This window comes from Mustela nivalis (assembly GCF_964662115.1).
Source record: "Mustela nivalis genome assembly, chromosome: 5".
NCBI lineage: Eukaryota > Metazoa > Chordata > Mammalia > Carnivora > Mustelidae > Mustela > Mustela nivalis.
Genome location: NC_139024.1, coordinates 54,974,749 through 54,997,214, shown reverse-complemented (window position 1 = coordinate 54,997,214; position 22,466 = coordinate 54,974,749). Strand labels below are relative to the sequence as shown.

General features: G+C 33.9%; 1 protein-coding gene across 6 annotated transcripts in view; it reads left to right on the top strand.

The window, feature by feature from the left end:
• Positions 1-22,466, top strand: part of STXBP5 (syntaxin binding protein 5) — a 175,984-nt gene that overhangs the window by 87,997 nt on the left and 65,521 nt on the right. For all 6 annotated transcript variants that reach the window (XM_082730336.1, XM_082730334.1, XM_082730332.1 and 3 more), the window contains exons 10-16: positions 9,958-10,112; positions 11,259-11,331; positions 14,864-15,011; positions 15,224-15,291; positions 15,566-15,606; positions 16,674-16,894; positions 17,388-17,566. In XM_082730336.1, coding sequence (XP_082586462.1) covers positions 9,958-10,112; positions 11,259-11,331; positions 14,864-15,011; positions 15,224-15,291; positions 15,566-15,606; positions 16,674-16,894; positions 17,388-17,566 — 885 coding nt within the window. The remainder of the gene's footprint in view (positions 1-9,957; positions 10,113-11,258; positions 11,332-14,863; positions 15,012-15,223; positions 15,292-15,565; positions 15,607-16,673; positions 16,895-17,387; positions 17,567-22,466) is intronic.

Here is a 22,466-nt window from a genome sequence, read left to right as displayed (position 1 = left end):
TGAATTTAACAAAGTTGCCATATTAATAGCTGATACTCATTTTGGTAACACATCTTCCATTTCTGAAATCCTAAAATAGAATTTTTAAAACCTTATACTTATTTTTTTTTTTAGGCTAGTGGTTTTTGATGTGTATTATTTATAAGAAGGCATAGCTTCATTTCAGATCTAATTGTTTCCAAAATTATCTCTTACTTGTTAAGGATATTCAGATAGTCCTTTCTTACACTTTGTTTTTTTACACTTTCTTACACTTTTTTCTACTGCTGAAGTTCATTCTTAGCTTTTCTGTGGTTTCTTCTTTTAGAGCCAGCTCTTCTTCATCATCTAAATTGGTTCTCTGTTGAATCCATAAAGCCTTATGGCTTGTTCAAACTAATTTAAGGGTAGGTTTCCATCATTATTCATCCTAATCTGCTTTTTTTTTTTCCATCTCTAAAATGCATCTACTTATGATCTGTGCATGGACTGAATATCTTCGTGATGGTTCACTAATTGTTCTAGTCCTGGGCTGCTTATAATATATATTGATATCAGCTTATATGCTTTAGGTTATGTTGTTCAAGGGGACAGGGATCAAATCCATGTAAGACCTTGTCTGCAGTAAATGATTTTTTTAAAAAAGATTGTATTTATTTATTTGACAGGCAGAGATCACAAGTAGGCAAAGAGGCAGGGGGAGGCAGGCTCCCCGATGACCAGAGAGCTCGATGCAGGGCTTGACCCCAGGACCCTGAAACCATGACCTGAGCCGAAGGCAGAGGCTTTAACCCACTGAGCCACCCAGGTGTCCCTGATTTTGAAAACTGTGCAATGTTCTTTCAGAGATAGGCTTTGAAATCATACTTGTAACACTCTGAACTTCATGTATAGTTCATGTAATCACAAATATTCTGCATGACAAAGACTTAATTGAAGGTTTTAGATTTCTTTTTTTGAAAAAAATGCCTGATTGTTAACAAAAATTCTTTCATTTGAATTGATACTAGAAAAAAAAAAAGTAATGGACTAATACAGTTTGCTGTAGGGCCATATACATTTCATGCATCCTAACCATACTGGATCATGAAACTATAATACATCGAAACCCCAAAGGATAATTTTTCTGGAATTTTTATGGTTAGGTTATGTCTACCAAATTCTGAACTTTTATCTCATTGACTTATCATGTTGATAGCTTAAGTTTATTTTGCTTTCCAGTTTAATGTCAGCACCAGAATGGATGCTTTGCCCTGGAAAGCACAGGTAGAGAAGAGCTGTGTTGCCATAGACATGACAACTTCATTTTAATAGCTTTTGTTATGATTGTCAGCCTTTGATGGTTACAAGAGAATATTATAATTCTTCTAAATTTATTAAGATTCATGACATTGTCAGTTTATAGGGGCACTTAAGCTTCTGCCTTCAAGTTTAGGAAGATGTTCTAAGAATTTTTTTTTTCTTAAGTGAGGACTGTAGAATTCATGGAGTCTTTTTCTGTCTTATCTCCAAGTTGAGTCTTGCCAGCCACTCATTTACATGAATTTCACATGTTAGAGGACATGTTATTTAGCACGTTATTGCTATGTAACCCCTAAGTTCTTATAGTTTGACTGGTAATGAGAAATCATAAAGGCTTCAGTGAATCTTCATCATTGTATTAATGGTCAAAAAACCATAATTTAGAGAAGGATGCCATTTTATTTCTTTGTATGGTACTAATAGAGTCCCTGTTAATAAACTTAAGCTTACTTATTATTACCTTTATTATAACACCCTTTTATATTATTATATCATCTCTTAATAATTACAACCAATTGTTTTAACTTGTATTAAATGAAAGCCTGTCATGATTGTCAATTTTCTTTTGTGTGGGCTTAATTTTTATGTGTATACTATCAGTCCCTAAACTGGTCTCAGTACCCTTTACACTCAGTTATTGAGAACCCCAAACATCTTCTACTTTATGTGGGTTTTTACTATTGATATTTACCCTACTAGAAATAAAGTTTAGAATTAAAAAAATACTTATTAATTCATTTAAAAATAATAACCCCTGGACGCCTGGGTGGCTCAGTGGGTTAAAGCCTCTGCCTTTGGCTCAGGTCACGATCTCAGGGTCCTGGGATTGAGTCCCGCATCGGGCTCTCTGCTCAGCAGGGAGCCTGTTTCCTCCTTTCTCTCTGCCTGCCTCTCTGCCTACTTGTGATCTCCCTCTGTCAAATAACTAAATAAAATCTTAAAAAAAAAAACTAAAAACAAAATCTAACTAAAAACATCTTTATAAAAAAAAAAAAAACCCCTAGCATGTTAAGATAAGCAAAACATTTTAAAATAACTCCTAAAAATGTACTAGAATTGTTTATTTTGGAAATTTCTTTCAAGTGTAGTGTAATAGATTACAGCTAAAATCTCAGATCTGCTTCTACAGTCGGTCTTTTGTAATGTTCTTCTAATTGAGGCATACAAAGAAAATTCAGGTTTACAGAGGTATGTAGTTTGACTTTTAAAATAATGGTAAATATTCTTTGCCACTACACCCAAACTTGACAAGTAGTAGATTCTTAAACATTGGTTGTAGTGGGAGATCTGAATTGCTTATTGGTAAATTTTTTTACTATTTCCTATGAGAATTCTTTGGTCTTTCAGCACTTGAAGTGACTCTTTCACTCTTGCATGCTTTTGTAACATCATGGCACTGATAAATAGGAAAATACTGTTTGACTCTTTCATATCTTCTAGTATTGAGGCATTTCATTATATATCTTTAAATTGCTGAAATCACCACTGATCTCTTGAGGAAAATCTTGAAGTATTGGGAAACTGTGAAATTCATGGCAGATAGAAGTTCCCAAACTCTTGATTTTTACTTGAAAGCCCAGACTTTATCATCGTAAATAATGTCAGTTGCTTTTCCTAATATAAGATTAACTTCATTCATTTTTGGGAAGATGACTGTCAATTACCCAAACCTAAATTATAGTTTGTTAGTCATCCTGTAAGCAAAAATAATAGATAATTTAGCTTACAACTCTGACAACTGTACAAGTGCTTTTCTGGATATAACTGTCCAATTCAGTGTACAGAAGTGCTTTGTGTATATTTTTATTTCCTTAACACAACATTAGAAAGACATAATAGGGTCAGTATTTAAAATTAGTCATTTTACTACTTCACCAAAGACCTTTGGAAGTGGAAGGGGAAAAATCCTTTTAAAGTAAAGCGATGAGGAATAAAATGAGTAGACTAGGTTGGTGCCATTGCTTTGGTTCATGCTGAGATACCAGGAGTTGAATCCACCTGCTATTACTTTTGTGCCATCAGTGCAAATATCACACAGTGAAAAGGCCAATAGTGTCTTAATACCATAATGAAGTAGTTTTACCCTCGACCTTTTGAAAAGGATCCTGGAAACCCTTAGGGATTCACAGACCACATTCTCAGTATCACTCTTGTATACTTCATGGCAATTTATAGAAGTCTTTGGAGATTCCACATTTTTGATAACTAAAAGGATATGTATTAAGTCTCATTACTATAACTTTTCATGAAAATGATATCAATAAAATAAACATAACAATATTAAAATCTTAATTTTATGTAAATACTGCAATATACAAATCTACTAAATCTATACCATTGTTAAATTGCTCATTTAGACAAAAACTTGTCTAAATCATGTTCCTTTATTTTTTCCCCCCAAACTTCTATCTTTTTATCTATATTAGCAAAGGAGAGTATTAGGGTTAGTCACTAGTGAAACATAGCTTCGAGGTGGCTACTCTGGTTCTCAGAGAGTCCTCTTAAAATTGGCAGAGGTACAGATATGAACTAGAAGGACACTGGAATATTATCATCATGGTGCCAGTAAAGTAATTGTCACTTCCTGAGAATGCATTTTGTACTGGGCACTGTAATAAGCCATGTATATGCAATGTGATTTTATAATAACTCTATGAGGTATATCAGAAGAGAAAACTGAGGCTCAGATAATTAAAATAAGTTGTTCAATCCTCATAGGTACAAAGTAATAGAGCTAGGATCTGAACATAGATGTCTTCTTCCAAAACTTGGGTTATGACCTATTGTGCTTCTCTGCATTCAGTTCCTTATCATAATGGTTTATTCTTATGCTACCTTGTTATTTTCACGTTTACTCAAAAAGGTCCCTGGTGAAAACTTGTTATAACTAAGCAGTAGTTCTCTTATCAAATAGTTGTTTTAAAGAATTCCATGGCTTCTGAATTAACTTCAGGGTGTGAGGGAGTTTGGCACCTTGCAGTGAGGTCTTCAGTGACATCCTCACATACCTCCCTGGTCATGATAGAGTAAGTCAAAGGAGTATCCTTAGAAGGCTTAACTTTTTCTTTTCTAGACTAGTGCTACTCCAGGTATGGTGCATGAATGGTTCCAGTCAGCTAACTCTCTGAGACAAAATACAGAAATCAAAAGTAAGAGTATGGAAACTTGAATACCATTTGATATTACCACAACATCTGTGGACACATTTAGTTGTTTTTCTTACAAAAAAAAAAAAAAAAAAAAGATTTTCAATGAATTAGATTTTTTTTAAATGGTTCTTAACCACAGACAGTTTAAAGAAGCATTGTTTGAAACTGTAGCATTCCATGATTTAAAAAGTGCTTTTAATTCGTCTTCCTATATTTTAGGTTTTCTTTTTTGCTTCTCAGCCCTTAAAAATTCATTTTTTGAAACCCTCGTTTTTGATTATTTCATTTTGATTTGATACTTCAAAAAACTTAGCCTTTAGCTTTTATGTGAAAAGTAAGCAATTTGACAACAAATATGAGATCATAGTTGTGTAGATTTTTCTTAAGACTATTCAAATTAGATAATCATAATTTGGAATTGGAATTTGAACTGAGAATCTTAGAAATTTGATGTACGGTCTCATAAAAGTCATATATTCATTCAATAAAAAGCTAAGCACTAGGGGGCACCTTGGCAGCTCAGTTGGTCAAGCAGCTGATTCTTGATTTCAGCTCAGGTCATGATCTCAGCTGTTGTGAGATCAAGTCCCATGTTGGTACTGGGCTTGGAGCCTACTTAAGATTTCCTCCCTTATGCTTCCTCTGCTCCTCACGAACCCCAAATAAAGTTGAGCACTGAGGTTAGAGTAGTAAAGAGAAGATATTTGTTAGCTTTCAAGAGCCAAGGTGTAATTCTGTTCACCAAATTTATAGTTAGGTGTTTCCTTTGAAATAGAAGGGCACATCTGCATTTGATGAAAGTTGGAGAATTTAATAAAGTTAGTAATGTAAATTAAGGACATAAGAGAGAATTTGGAGCTTAAATTCCAATTTAAAAAATACATAGAAGTAGTGAATAATACAGGTGGCAGTACTATTTATGCAGAAAGAGTATCAGAACAGCACAACAGTTACATTTCAAACTACTTTAGGCAGTGTTTATTACCAAATTTGGCCAAATATTACCAAATCCTACAGCATTTCTGATTGTAAGTCCTAGTATTAGTGACCATCTGAGTGATAGGTTTAGTGGTATTTAAATATGTATTTGTTAAACACTTTTTGGCATCCTTAGCTAGGGCCTGGGGATGCAGAGGTAATTTTACTCTCTGTTTCCTAAAGGATCTCACAATACAAAGGTAAACTAGATAAACATAATGATATTTGTTTTGGTAAATGCTGAGAAGTAGGCACAGGATTCTAGGAACACAGAAAGGGAACCAAGCACAATCAGGGTGGCTGCATTAGGGAAGGTTTTTCTTAGGAGATAGTAATTGGACTGAGTTTTAGAATGCTAAAGTCAAACAGAAAATGAGGGGAAGTGTATCTCAGGCAATAAACAATGTTTGCAAATGCTATTATAATAATTTCAGCTGCAGGTTATTAGGGCCAGAACTAAAGTTACCTTGGGGCTGATATGGAGGAGACAGGTTCTTAAGATCCTAATACAGGGAACAGGATGCACTTTATAAGATTTGGAGTTGTGTCATCTCTTACCACATATTGCTTTACGCACTGTGTTGTAGCCCCATTGGCCATTTAATTCCTCAGATGTACCAAACTCATTCCTGACTTGGGGTCTTTGCCATTATTCCTGCTACCTAGAATGTGCAACCCTTTTCTCCCAACACCAAGCTCTTTGACTGGCTCCTCTTCATTCCGGCCAGCTCATCTGTCATTACTTCAGGGATCTTTTCTGATCACTCTTACAGTAACTGCTCTGTGTCCTCCCTCACAGTCAGCCTACCATTCCACATTGTTTTATTCTCTTTGTAACACTTGTCCCAATGTGCTTGTTCATGTACACTAGACATGAGTGCACTGTTTTATTCTCAGGAATATAGGTGCTCAAAATAAATTTGAATGAATGGGTAATGTTGTAGAACTGAGCTGAGCAAATTGGTTTTAAAAATGGCTTTTTGGGTAGAAGTACTTCCTTTAACTGAAGAGTGCTTCATATGAAACACAACTTGAGCCAAACCACATATTAAGGCCAGTCTGGGGAGGTTAGAAGACAAAGGAATTAACTAAAAGTGTCCAGCCTCTTAAAAATTTCAATCAGATTATGAAAGGTCCAGGGGCATCTGGGTGGCTCAGTCCCAATTAAGCTTCTGACTCTTCATTTCAACTCAGGTCATGATCCCAGGGTGATGAGATCTAACCCCATGTCAGGCTCCACGCCCCACATGGAACCTGCTTAAGATTCTCTTTTCCTCTCCCTCTGCCTACCCCTGCCTGAGCACATGCATGGCACTTGGTCTCATAAATGAATGAATGAATGAGTGAATGATTAAATGATTAAATAAATTATTAAAATGTCCAGACACCCTTCTAATGCAGATATCTTCACAAAATGACAGTCTTGAGGAGCATCCAGTATCATTAAGAGAAATTCTACTGAAATTTGATGTTAAGTTACGGTATAAAAATGATCTTTTCTCCAGGTCTTACTGTAACATCAAAAAAACCAACATTGTGTTTAAAAACAGATTCTCCACCTCCATAATTCATATGCTACCTAGAAATAATCTAGATTTCTAGAGTTTTTTATATAATTCTAAATGCCAACAAACAGTTTATGTAATTTTCAATATCTAGTATTAAAATACTTATCATTGCATTTATGACTACTTATTGTAAAGTATTCATCTCATTAATATTTACCCTTCAAAGTTTGGTTCTTTATAAAGAAAAAATATAATCTCTTGGGTGTTCATAAGTCAGGTGATTCCTGCCTGGCAAACTTAGATTATTTTTTTTAAAAAAGAACACATAAGATATAAGGGAAAAAATGTATTTAAATGTATACATATATGTATGCATATATATATACACACACACACACATGCATTTATTGCTAGATTTGGGGAACTTTTATTACGAAAAAGAATATTAACTTGGTATCTCTTTGAAACTGCTTCTTACTCATATTTTTTTATTCTTATATTTTTATCCCTATTTCTTTCATCATATTTTTTTTTCTTTCCTAAGTTTAGAAAAGAAGAGTAGGCAACTTACAAGCCCACTGAATACACACTTAGTTGCCTTTTGAGGATAAACCTACCTAAATGCCATGATGTTATTAAATACCATTATTAACAATTTATCTAATAAACTGGTGACTTACCTGGCAAACCTACCTGATATTTCCATGGGAATTTAATTCTATTATGTAGCTCAGCATCTCCCTGTTTCTGGTTTTTATATTAACAATGCTGCTTTTTTTTTTTTTAAGTTGGCTGTATGTAAAAGCATTTATCAGACTATTTTTGAAATATTACTTATAAAATACATGACCCGGGCCTCCAATCTGTAAAAGATGAAGTCAGAGTCTTCATCCTTATTTCTAGTATTTTATATTTAATTGTATGGAAAATTTCAAAGTATGCAAGAGAGGAAGTGTATCCTATTTATTCATTATATGTGGAGCAAAAGGAAAGAAAATTAAATATGCTTTCCTAACTATAGTCATAATAATAACACTATGCAAAGTGATTGAAACAATGTATTGGTATAGTTCTGTTTGGGAATTTAACCTTGATTACTGTCACTTAGGTGGAAAAATAATATTAACAAAATCATTTTAGTGGTGAAAAATCTAAATGATAGTGTAAACTAAAGAGTGGTTAGTGTAACATACATATCTGTTAATTCCATTCATATTCATTTATGTATTCATTCTACTAATTGACCAAGTTTTGGATACAGCAAGGAACAAAATGAACAAATCTCCTTGCCCTCATGGAGCTTACAATTTAATGAGAAAAACAATGAACAGAATAAGTTTTAATGATAAATTCTATGAAAAAAACTAAAACAAGGATATATGAAAGTATAGTTTTAAATAAAATACTATACACACATACACATATCCCATTATATATATTAAAATAGGTAAAATGTTTCAGTATTAAAAAACAATTGAGTTATTTGACCTAATATTTGTATTTCCTTATAAATAACACATTTGTACTACTACTCTAAGTAAATTTTAGTGGAGTTTATTTATTCTAGAGTTTATTTTAGGTAAAAATAAACAATTTAGAAATGTTAATGTTTCCACATACCAAAAGAAGGGGAACTTTCATAATGGATAATAATGGTAATTTGATGATAGTAGTAATAATAAATAAATCTTACCAAAAATATGCTATGTGCTGCACATTGATGCCAGTGCTTTGTGTATATTAATTCAGTAATTGTCAAGGGTATATAGATAGCACTCGGTCTCTATAGAGAGGTTAAGCAGCTTTGCAGTATCACGCAGAAAGGAAAACCAGAGCTCAGATTTAATTTAACTTTAGACAGCTTAGTTCCAGAACAAGCACTTTTATTTTTAAGTAACAAAATATTGCTTTCATCTAATATTCTTATTATTCACAGCGATATAACAATGGACAAACAAGCTTCAAGTTAAATATAAGAGCTAGCATTTTTAAAAAAATAATAAGTAATTAAGAACTAGCATTTTTAACAATTCCGTATTATTACATACTGCTTATACCAGATGTGAAGAGGGGGTAGGTGAATCTACTGAACTTAGAATAAGTATTCAGAAAGTACCTAAAATATCATGAGGAGATTTAAGAAAATCTTATGTCAAACTTTTAAAATCATCTGTTTGATGTACCATAAACAGCTTCCCACCCAACAAATGATGAGACACAGCAGATCAAAGCTAATTCCTTAGAATCAATGAACTCTTACCAAACAATTAGAAAAGGATTACTAATCTAATGAAAATATGGACAAAAAGCATGAATAATCAAGACAAAGATAAATACAGGCCAAAACATATGAAAAGATATTTTTCCTTTTGCATACTTAAGGATACACTTTTAAAAAGTGAATCTAGATAAATCATTAAGTAATGGCTAATAGGGAGACAGTTGTAGAGTAATCAGTAGTGGCAAGCTGGCAGCTAGTGGATGTACATGGGAACTGTGGTTGGATAGCATACCAGCCAAAATTCCAGAAGTCCTCTAGAAAATGATTTTGAATAACTGTTTTCTCAAGGGTGATTTATAGCTAGTACATTCCTGCTACATCAATGAGAAGTTAATTTGTTATATACAGTGGATGCCTCAGGCCATAAATGCTCTCTTAGATCTGTTGAGAAAGCCTGGTTATTAGGTTTGGAAATAAAGGCTGTATATTCAGGAGTCTTGACTAGTAGAAACACAGAGATAATTTTTTGACAGTTGTATAAAGAGGATTAAAGAAAAAAATTTTAGGGACCAAGGTGAGGTATGAGAGTCAAACGTGGTCGATGTTCATTCTTACTGTAGGTTAATTTTCATGAATTCATGGGAAATAAATATATATATGGGTCTTACCTAATGCCATTTAAAAAATCCACAAGTATTCAATTAAATCATGCATTAAGATGTTAGAATTTATTATTTTACTAATTAAAACATTTATAATACAGCAAGAAAATAGTGTCCACTATGTTATTTATAATCCTGCCTATGTATTTTATTTTCAGGGAACCTTTTATTATTTTATCAGGAGGTTTGTCCTATGATACTGTAGGAAGAAGACCCTGCTTAACAGTTATGCATGGGAAGAGTACTGCTGTGCTGGAAATGGACTATTCAATTGTTGATTTTCTAACGCTGTGTGAAACACCATACCCAAATGGTAATAAGCTTTGCATCTTTAAAACTCATTCTCTATAGATATCTGCTATTCAGAACAAAGACCTGTAGTTTCCTTGTCTTAGTATGCTGTAATTCTTCTGGGAGAGAGATGCTGTCTTCCTAACTTTGCAAGTTTTATCTCAAAAGTTAATTTTGCTTAATAAGCTTTATCTGGTTAGTATGAGATAGTAGCCTTTAGTGCCACTTAAGGGCAAACAAAACTGTGGACATTAAGAAACATTTTAGAATTCTATAGAACACTAGTATATTAATCAGGGTTCTCCAGAGAAACAAAACCAATAGGGTAAAGAGAGAAGAAGAGAGAGAGAGAAAAAGAATGAATTTATTTTAAGGAACTGGTTCATGCAATTGTGGGGGCTAATAAGTCAAATTCATTGAGCAAGATGGCAGGCTGAACATTCAGAGAATAGTTGTCTTGAGGCAGAATTGCTTCTTTTTTAGAACCTGTCTTTGCTCTTCAGGCCTTTAGCTGATTGAAGCCCACCCACATTATATCTGATAATCTGCTTTACTCAGAGTCTACTGTTTTAAATGTTAATCACATCTAAAGAAAACCTTCACAGCAACATTTGGATTTGTGTTTCACTGAACAGCTGGACACCAAAGCAAAGACAAGCTGACATAAAATTAGCTATCACAACTAACATATATTCTTTCAAGAGGAATTTAAATCTGGATCCGTTTTACTTCATTTGAAGCCAATTGAAATGTAAAGCTGTAATGTATTTTATAGTTAAACAGGTACATATAAAATATCTAAGAAATTATAGTAGTTTAGTAGTACTTGAGTTCCTATGAGATCCAATAGTAAGAATTGTTCTTACAGTTGTTGTGATTTAGATTTTGGGTTTGTTGCCCATGGCCCACCTTGGATTTTGCAATACCATAGAAGTTACTGTGAACTTTTTGCCTTATTCGTCTTTAAAAAACTGAGATAATTTTGTCTGAGTTATTGTATAGATCTGTCTCATTTAAAACAAAATTGTCTTAAATTACATGTAGTACAAGATCAGAATGTTACATACTTCAGAGAATGGAACAAAATAATAATAAAAAATGTTTATGATCTAATTCCTTATCTTCTTGCATATTTAAAACTATTTAAAACATTGTTTTTCTGTTTTAGATTTTCAGGAACCATATGCTGTAGTAGTTCTTCTGGAAAAGGATTTAGTACTTATAGACCTGGCACAAAATGGGTAAGAAATAAAATTTGGTGAGAGTTTATTTTAGTATGTGGCGAAAGAGAATCTTTTTAGCATAGGGTTGGCTATTTCTTTTGTTTGAAAATACTTTATTTATATCCATAATCTTGACCTCTTTTTACAGATCCAGACACACATTTCTAATTACCTGCCAGACTTACCAGATCCAGTATGTTGCTTATACAGAGTTTACATTTTTTTAAGCCAAAATTTGTTGAATTTCTGAAATTTAATATGATTCAACTTAATACCTGGACACCGTGCAGACAGACAAAATAAGTCCAGAATTGATGCCATTACAGTTTACCTCCAGAAAAGCTCTGGGCTCTCCCCACCCCAGTGCACTCTCTGGCACTGTCACGAATCCCGTTGTCAGAGTAATTTTACACATAGCACCAAGCTTGTCACTGTCCTCTTTTAAGAGTCTCATAATTGGCTAATGGAGCCAACTGGCACCCAGTTATTCTCCTCTTTAAACCACTGTGGTTGCTACTGTTTTTGATCTGAGAGCACCACCTTGGCTTGCTACTCTACAGAGTAGAAACTTAGGATACCTTTCCAACCTGATTTCTCACTGTCTTCCTACAGGTGCCTATTCCCTAGAAAAACTGAACTATGATCAAACTTCAATGCTTTTTCTTATATGGCTCCCAAGAGCTGCAAACTTCACTTGCTTCACTGATGTCAAAACTCCATAAATCTTTCAAAGTCATCTCTCATATCCTCTTTAAATGTTTCCCCCTCTCTCTTAAAAAAAAAAATTATATATATATATATCTGATCTGTAAATCGCCACCATAGCTCCTTGGCAACTTTTTGTGGTATTTGCCATATGCTGCTTTTTCTAACATAGATGATAGTATGTTTACTTACAACATCTTTGAATTAAAGTACATTGCAAATAAATAATATTTGTATCTCCTGGAGATAATCATTAAATATTTAATTGACTTTACCCATTCATATTCAGTGTTTCTCAGTTAGGGACAATTTTACTATTTTTCCCCTCTCCCCCCAGATACTTAACGGCTGTGTGAACATCTTTTATAGAAGCTGCTGGCATCTAGTGGTAGAGGACAGGGATGCTGCTAAACATCCACAGTGCACAGGAGAGTCCCTCATAGTAAAGAATTTTCTGATCCAAAATGTGAATAGCACCAGGATTAGGAAACCCTGAAGTATAAGTGAACAGTATTATTTATCTTATTTTAAGGCATTCCTAGATTTACATCAACTTATGTGCTACCTGTAATTATCGGTTGGATATTTTTATCCTTTTTAAAAATTAGATAGATAATATATATAGATTATATATAAATACCTACACATCTATTTATTTATATATAGGTGTGTGTGTGTGTGTATGTATGTGTGTGTGTATCTATATCTCCACCATAATGAAGGAATTTAAAAATATCATTTCTAGGGGCGCCTGGGTGGCTCAGTGGGTTAAGCTGCTGCCTTCGGCTCAGGTCATGATCTCAGGGTCCTGGGATCGAGTCCCGCATCGGGCTCTCTGCTCGGCGGGGAGCCTGCTTCCTTCTCTTTCTCTCTCTGCCTGCCTCTCTGCCTACTTGTGATCTCTCTCTGTCAAATAAATAAATAAAATCTTTAAAAATAAATAAATAAAAATAAAAATATCATTTCTAAATCGTAATCCTAAGGACACCCAGGTGGCTCAGTCTGTTAAGTATCTGCCTTTAGCTAAGGTCATGATCTTGGGGTCCTGGGATCAAGCCCCACATCGGACTCCCTGCTTAGCAGGGAATCTGCTTTTCCCCCTCTCTCAAGTAGCATCTAAAAAATACATTGATAATAAAAAAAATGATAGCCCTAGAATGACTTATTCTTTTTTAAAAAAAGATTTACTTATTTATTTTAGAGAGAGACAGTGCAAGGGTAGAGGGCGGGGAGTGTGCTGAGAGAGAGGGAGAGACAGCCCTAAGCCCACTGCATGCTGAGGGTAGAGCCCAATGCAAGACTGGATCCCATGACCCTGAGCTCATGACCTGAACCAAAACCAGGAGTTGGATGTTTAACTGACTGTGCCACCTAGGTGCCCCTAGAATAACTTCCTCTTAATAGATTTTATTTTTTTCCCTTAGCTAAGTTTTAAAATCGTATGTGAAACTTTTATGTGTCATTTGTACCAAAAAATATTTAAATTAAAATACTGGGAAAATAACCTGTGGCTAGGCATTTTAAATAAAAATAGCAAATGGATCAGTTAAACATATAATAATAGTAAGATTATTGAGCTTAAGTGTTATAAAATGTGTTTTGTTTTTGTTTTTGTTTTTTTTAAAGATTTTATTTATTTAATTGACAGACAGAGATCACAAGTAGACAGAGAGGCAGGCAGAGAGAGAGGAGGAAGCAGGCTCCCCGCTGAGCAGAGAGCCTGATGTGGGGCTCGATCCCAGGACCCTGGGATCATGACCTGAGACAAAGGCAGAGGCTTTAACCCACTGAGCCACCCAGGCGCCCCATAAAATGTGTTTTTAAAGAGAAAAGAGTTACCTGCCATTTTTTAATTCATGTTTTTATTTGAGGTTTTTTTCTGTGTTTTTATGTGTGGTTGAGGAATGAGTAATGATAGTTCGGTTCATTTTGAAATCTAGAAAGGAATTTTCTGAAATTATTCTTTAATTTTTAAATTATTACCAGTAGTAGACTGATAATACATCTAATTTTTGCAGATGAGCCACTCTGAATTTTTTAGACTTTATAGCCATATTCTGGTTTTCGTGATATTTTTAAGTAGCCATTCTCAAGGAATTCAAACCAGAAGAGAAATATCATTGTGGATTTAGTTAGGATTTTACTTTAATTTTGAGATTTTGGAAAGCATTTTTTTGCTTTATTTAATGGAATAACCTCATATCTAGAAAACCTTTAAGGTAGAATTTTATTTAGATTATCATTGAAATAAGAGTATCTCTAGATTAAATATTATTGTATTCTATTGATTGGAAAAAAAAGAACTGAAAATTTGTATTAGCTCTGTTGATATAAAGGTGAGGCATCTGTTGATTGAAAGCCTTACACCTTAATGGTTAGGAGCACTGTTTAAATTCTGCTTCTCCTTGCTAGATGGCATGCCTTTGGGACATTACTCTTAAGTGTTTGTTCTTCAGTAAAATGTCCACATCTTAAGTATATGTATATGTATAAGGTATATGTATGTATGAAGCACTCAGTCCAATGTATGCCACATGGTACATTGTTCTAACTGAGCAACGTGCATTATAAAAGATGCCTTTTTTTTTTTTAACATGTATGCATGAAGTAAATCTATTAATCTCTATGGTAAAATGTATGTAATTTCTAAAAATACAGAAAAGAACATTGTATCCCAAAACTTATAAGTTCATAAAATCTGTTACATAGACCTTCAGAGGATGTTATCTTTAAATCAAAGTTAAAAAATGGTTTTCATTCCAAAGCTGTAAATATTTTTAAAAGTTTTTGTTGTTATAGTAATTTCATTAAATTAATAAATATTTTTTTTTCCCTGTTGTTAAAGATACCCTATATTTGAAAATCCCTACCCTTTGACTATACATGAATCCCCTGTTACATGTTGCGAATACTTTGCTGATTGTCCTGTGGACCTTATTCCTGCACTTTATTCTGTTGGAGCTAGACAGAAGCGGCAAGGTTACAGCAAAAAGGTATTGAACATGAGTTTTATATTTAATCTTACATTTCTGCATTTTATATTTATCACCTTGGAGTATTTGATAACATTGATTCCTTTTTTAGAGAAAATAAATAGAAAGTCCTTTTTGGAAGCAAAATACGTTGTTTACTGTTGTCATAGAAATATATATGGGGATGTATGGTATGCTTGGAAGTTGCTTTATACAATAATCTTTTTTTATAGGAATGGCCCATTAATGGAGGTAATTGGGGCTTGGGTGTTCAAAGTTACCCAGAAATAATTATTACAGGGTAAGTAAGATCCTGTTTTGCCACTAAATCACTAATAGCTAAATATAATTAAGACTATATAGACTTTAATTAATTGGGCAAGTATTGCTTTCCTTTATGCTGTAATGTATTAAGAAATGTTATTGTTTAGAACCTGCCAACTTACCCTGATTTTTACCTTTCTTCATTTCGTTGCTATCTTTTCAAATAACAGTATACTTCAAAGAAAAAAAAGAAATCTGATTTTTTTCTTTTCTTTTTTTCTTCACAATTTTAACTCATTTGCTTTTCATAGGCATGCTGATGGGTCAGTTAAGTTCTGGGATGCTTCTGCAAGTAAGTATTTAGAATATTACTTGTTACATGTTATGCAATCACTGCTTCTATACAATCTGTTTTATAATAATTTTGTGACCAACATTTAATTTAAAATTTAGAAGCTATAAAGTTAATATGTAATTTATCAAGTATATGAGTTTAGAATTTCTGATAGAAGTAAATATTTTTATGGATATTCACTAGTAAATTAAGAAGGATTCTCAACAGAAGTAATCAAATCCTTTGTTCAAAATTTCATCAGACTTTCTCTTTTTAACTCAAAAATAAGAGAAGGAATATACGGGCACCTGGGTGGCTCAGTGGTTAAGCATCTGTCTTGTGCTCAGGTCATGATCCTAGGGTCCTGGGCTCGAGCCCTGCATCTGGCTCCCTGCTTGGCAGGAAGTCTGCTACTCCCTTTCCCATTCACCCTGCTTGTGTTCCCTCTCTTGCTATGTGTCTTTCTGTCAAATAAATAAATAAAATCTTAAAAAAAAAAAAAACGGAATATATTTCAAATCAGTAGAAATTTATAGAGTAATTTTAATGCCTGATTCCAAGCTAACAGTGATTTGTGCTGTCTTTGCGAAATATATATATGGTGGTTACACAATAGCAAAAAAAAAAGAAAAAATGCTTTGAATTATCAGTGTTTGCAAAACATACATAGTAAGCAATGAGAATCCAGTTAACTCAGGATATTTTCTGTTTTATCATGTAGAAATGTGAGATAGTACCTTTAATAGAGAAAATAAGTAGGAAATCATTTTAGAAAGCAAATATGTTCTTTATTTTCATTATATTTATATATTTTGTTTTAAACAAAATCTTTTCATCAGTCATTTTATTCAGGTTACCTAAATTCATCATCATGATGCATTTTTTTCTTAATGAATACAATTTTTTGGTCAATAGGTACAGTAATTGCTTCATCTAAACGTCTAATAGAAATGTAGACCTGGAAAGAAAAATATGGTTCAAAAAAATAAAGGCTATTTTCCTTAGTTAGTATGTCTGATTACATATTATTTTATATTTGTCCTATTTGTATTAAAGTATCTAACATATATTATGTTTTCTTTTAGTAACTCTACAAGTATTATATAAACTAAAGACATCTAAAGTATTTGAAAAGTCAAGAAATAAAGATGAGAGGCCAAACACAGACATTGTAGATGAAGATCCGTATGCCATTCAGATCATCTCCTGGTGTCCAGAAAGTAGAATGCTGTGCATAGCTGGAGTTTCCGCTCATGTTATTATTTATAGATTCAGCAAACAAGAAGTGATTACAGAAGTCATTCCAGTAATAATCTCTTAATTATTTTCAGTGTCAGATGTCTGACATTTTAAATTTTTTTTGAATTATTTAGATTATTTGGGATCAGTTTTATCTAGAATTTTAAAGAACACTTAAGTGTTTACACTGCCATCTATCTTTTGTGGAAAATAGTATAGTTTACCCATATCTTTTTAGTGAGCATTTAAATTTAAATCTTTATATATAGTATATGTTTCATTTAAGGAAAGTTAATATGAATATAAGCATACTCTAATTTGGTATTAACAGGAATGCAGTAAATTCTAAAATCATTTTTAAAAAGCTGAGTCAGAAACATGTTTTTTCTTTGCTAAATCTTTACCTTTAGAAATCTTGTTACATTTTTACCTTTAAAAATGTTGTTCCCACTGAAGCATATATGGGTATGTGTATAAACTGTATGAAATATTCTAATAATTATTCAAAGTAGGCAAACTGTCTTTTTTTTTTAACTTTTTTTTTTTTTTTTTAACAACAGATGCTTGAAGTTCGATTGTTATATGAGATAAATGATGTGGAATCCCCAGAGGGAGAACAGGCACCGCCTTTGCCAACACCAGTTGGGGGTTCCACTCCTCAGCCCATTCCTCCTCAGTCTCATCCTTCTACCAGTAGCAGTTCATCTGATGGGCTTCGTGATAATGTCCCTTGTTTAAAGTAAGTTATTAAAAAATACAGATTTTTTAGAAATTATTTTTTAAATTAGATAAATTATAAGCTTATTACAGTACTATTTTCCTGTGATAGAAACAAAGGACATAAGATCGTTTCTTTCGGTGTTTTGCTATGGTTAATCCAGTTCATTTTTTTGTGGCATCAAGAGGAATATGATTGAATTCCGAGATTTTTATCTTTAAAGTGCTAAAATTTGATCTTTAAACACACTGGTAGAATAGCATGGATCTTTTCTCTATATATAGGTCAATCTTCCAAAATCCATGGATATTTTCTAGTCTGGATTCGTATGGATCAAATGTACATGTAGACTGCTTTCTACCCTCTGAAAATTCTGGTTTTTTGGACTCTAGAGATTCAGTCATTTTGTAATCATTTTCTCTTCCTTCTGAATCTGCTCTACCACAGCAGTGTCATTATTTAAATGCCTTTACTGTAGCATTCCAAATTTGAATACAGTTTGCTTTTTATATAAAAATAAATCGGATATAACTTTCTTTTCCTTTTTTTCTAATTTATGTTATTGAGTTGTTAGATTCTCTAAAGGGTATGAGCCTTAAATATGGCAGAGAAATAAAACAGTGAGGAAAGAGTTAAGATCACTGAAAAATTTTATGAAGACTATGATTAACTACATTTACAGGGAAGCCAATTAGGGTAGTGACTAAAAAGTGGATATGGAAAGTGTCAAAGCAATTCAGTACAAAAATTGAAGAACAAAAGCCAGTTTAGTAAATTCAAGCTAGGGAGGCCTGGTGAGAGAGAATTTGCATTTGTTAAAAGAACCAGGCTTTGCCCTGGTTTTGTTTTAGATCTGCTAGAGTCACTTTTCTTGGTGAATAGTCATAAAGGATTGCTATGGAGAATGTCTGTGTTACTAAAATTGCATTGCACTCACCCCAAAGACATGGCAGATTTTTAAATATCAAAATTGTTTAAAAGTATAGCCTTTTTTTTCTTGAAGATTTTTATTTATTTATTAGAGTGTAGGGGGAGCACAAGTCCCGGGAGGGGAGAGACAGTGGAAGAGGGAGAAACAGGCCCCTCCTGAGTGGGGAGCCTGATGCAGGGCTTGATCCCAGGACCCCAGGATCAGGAACTTAGCTGAAAGCAGCAGCTTAAAGACTGAACCACCTAAGCACCACAAAAAGTATCGACTTTTAAAAAAATAAGCCTTTATATGTTTATATAAATTCGAGATTTTGTGTTCTGTGTTAGTGTTTCTCAAGCAGGGATGATTTTGCTTCTCTGCATTTATTTACCAGTATCTGGAGACATTATTAGTTGTCCCAACAGTAGGAATAGGGTGCTACTGGTATCTAAAACAGAGGGGCCAGAGATGATGCTCAAGTACACACAGCACTGCCCTACAACAAAGAACTTCCTAGGTCAGAATGCCACTGGGGCCAGCAATGAGAAACTCTGATCTGATCTAAAAAATGTAAGCACTGAGGTTAAGTAACTACATTCGTCAGAAAGGTCTCAAAGTTTCATTTGTCCCTCTTATGTACATACATGCACACCCCTCTGTAACAGTTCTGGCACATGTTTAGCTAGAATGAAACTTGGAAATACAGAATTCCACTTTCTCCCCTTTTGTTACTTATTTAGTACTACTTTGCTTTAAACTTAAATTTGTGGAATTTCCATTAATGCTCTTCTGATTTTAATGTTTATTTTTCTCCAACCTTTTGTTAAATTTACATCTCATAAGCCTATGAAGTACAGTTTGTCTTTGACGTTTATTTTGGTGACATATTTTTGGTAGCAAGGTTTTGAGATTTTTGTCTAAAATGGACATATTCACCATTGACTTTTTAATCACAGGCAATTTGAGTTATACCTCATTGTTTTCCTTCTTACTAGTTTTTTGGTAAATGCAGTTATTTATTAACTTCACATTGTTTTAGTCCATAGTCTGAAAAGCCAATTTTTAAATGTCAGAAATATAACCAAATTAATATTAAAGTGACTAGTACTGAGTTTGTTTTCTATACAGAATGCTTTTTCTTTTCTTTTCTTTTCTTTTTTTTTTAAGATTTTATTTATTTATTTGACAGACAGAGATCACAAGTAGGCAGAGAGGCAGGCAGAGAGGCAGGCAGAAAGAGGAGGAAGCAGGCTCCCTGCCAAGCAGAGAGCCTCATGTCGGGCTCCATCCCAGGACCCTGAGATCATGACCTGAGCGGAAGGCAGAGACTTAACCCACTGAGCCACCCAGGCGCCCCTATACAGAATGCTTTTATATGTAGTTATTTCTTTGAAGAAACATTTTAAAAGCAGCTATTTGATTTATTCCTTTTACCAATGAAGTTTTATATTTTTAAGTATTTTAATTGAGCTTTTGCAGATTATTTGTCTAAACAGAAACATTTTGAAACTGCTAAGCCTCCAAACGTACATATAAAATGCATTTGTACAGATTATGGAGTTTTTGTTTGTTTGTTTTAAATTATGGAGCTTTTTATTAATATTCCGCTCCTTGTCTTTAAAAAATAAAACCTTAATTTACATTTACTAAAACATTAAAATAATACATATGTAAACATTGTACACGTAAAACATTATACCAACCCATCCCCCATTTTACATTTTTAACCTATCCTGTCATTTCTTGATCCAATTTTTAATTTTTTACCAATTGGGAATTTTATAGCAGGCTTGACTGACTTGTTTTTGCTTAAGAACTGTTTGCTTTAAAACGTAAAAAAACTTGCTTTTAAGAACTCCACGAGTTCTTTCTTAATTAATTTTATTTATTTATTTATTATAAAAAGAAGGAGAGAGCACAAGCAGGGTGGTAGAGGGAAAGTGAGAAGCAGACTCCCCACTAAACAGGGAGCTGGATGCTGGACTTGATCCCAGGACCCTGATCATGACCTGAGCTAAAGGCAGACACGTAAGTGACTGAGCTACCCAGGCATCCCCCATGAGTTCTGTGTATCTTTATCACTGAAGTTTTAAATGTGTCCATATTACACACTTCAAATTTTCTTTAATGCTTGTTCCTGCTCTAATCTAATGTGCATGTTAAATATGCCGAAAGAAGGGGCGCCTGGGTGGCTCAGTGGGTTAAAGCCTCTGCCTTCGGCTCAGGTCATGATCCCAGGGTCCTGGGATCGAGCCCCACGTCTCTGCTCTGCTCTGGGGAACCTGCTTCCTCCTCTCTCTCTCTCTCTCTGCCTGCCTCTCTGCCTACTTGTGATCTCTGTCTGTCAAATAAATAAAGAAAATCTTTAAAAAAAACTATGCTGAAAAAAGATAGACACTTCTCTGAACCTTACCCTAATTCATCCAAGAAGAAAATAACACACACAGACTCTTCTATTCTGAAGAACTCTCAGTCTACCTCTTGAGATGGACAGCTGCCACTGATTAGTATATTTCCCTGAGAAAAACCGGAACTTCTCGGCCAACATACAGTTCTGAGTGTACTGCCTTACTGACTTTGCATGAAGTGATTAACTCAGTTCATATTTGGAATACCGCTAGTGATTCATGTTTACCCTAAAATTTATACAACCACATATTTGGTCAGGTGTCATGGTCTTCTTCACCAGAAGTACCAACTAAATGACTCAAAAGCATCCTTACCTCTGAATTTGGTGTCAGGAGATTTAACATTGAGTAGTTTTCCTGCTGTCCTTCTCTCATTTCACTGTCACTCCAGGGCAGAGCCTCAAGAATTATGAAGTAAGCCTCAAGAATTACTGAATTACTTGTGTAAGTTTTACAAGAGCAGTTATTAGGAAAAGAGTCTAAGTAATCAAAAATGTTCTCACCTTAAAGTCAAAGTAGATTTTTTTAATAGTGAAAGTAGTCAAACTCAGAAATATACTACTCATTTTAATTTTAATTGATTTAATTAATAAATAAAAAAAAGGAAAATTTTATCTTCCAAATCCACTTGAAGTTTCCTGATGCAAGTATTATAGGTGTTGTATCTAACTGGCTCTATTTTGGGGTGCTTGGGTGGCTCAGTTGGTTAAGCGCCTGCCTTTGGCTTGGGTCAGACTCAGTGCTCAGTAGGGAGCCTGCTTCTCTCTCTCCCTCTGCCTCTCCCTCTGCTTGTACGCTCTCTCATGCACACACACGCTCTTTCTCTCTGTGTGTCAAATAAATAAATAAGTAAATAAATAAATAGCTCATTTTTGAAAAGATAGGTGGCTGTATTCCTTAGAAAGTCTTGTATTCAAGATAGGAATCCATCAAAATCCTAGGAGAGAACATAGGCACTAACCTCTTCGACATCAACCACAGCAACTTGTTTCAAGACATGTCTCCAAAGGCAAAGGAAACAAAAGTGAAAAATAACTTGGGTGACTTCATCAAGATAAAAAACTTCTCCACAGCAAAAGAAACAGTCAACAAAACTAAGAGGCAATCCATGGAATGGGAGAAGATACTTGCAAATGACACTACAGATAAAGGCTGGTATCCAAATCTATAAAAAACTTCTCAAACTCAATACCCAAGAAACAAATAATCAAGTCAAAAAATGGGCAGAATACATGAACAGACAGTTCTGCAAAGGAGACATACAAGTGGCTAACAGACACATGAAAAAATATTTAGCATCTTTAGCCATCAGGGAAATTCAAACCAAAACCACATTGAGATACCACCTTACACCAGTTAGAATGGCAAAAATTAATGAGGCAGGAAACAACAAATGTTGGTGAGGATGTGGAGAAAGGGGAACCTTCTTACACTGTTGGTGGGAAAGCAGATTAGTGCAGCCACTTTGGAAAACAGTATGGGGGTTCCTCAAAATGAGCTTTCAGCTCATTCATTCTTTCAAATATCGAGAATCTCTTTTGCACTAGAGTGTTAAAAGTAACTGCAAGGTTTCTGCCTTCATGAAGTTTTGAAGCATTTGTGA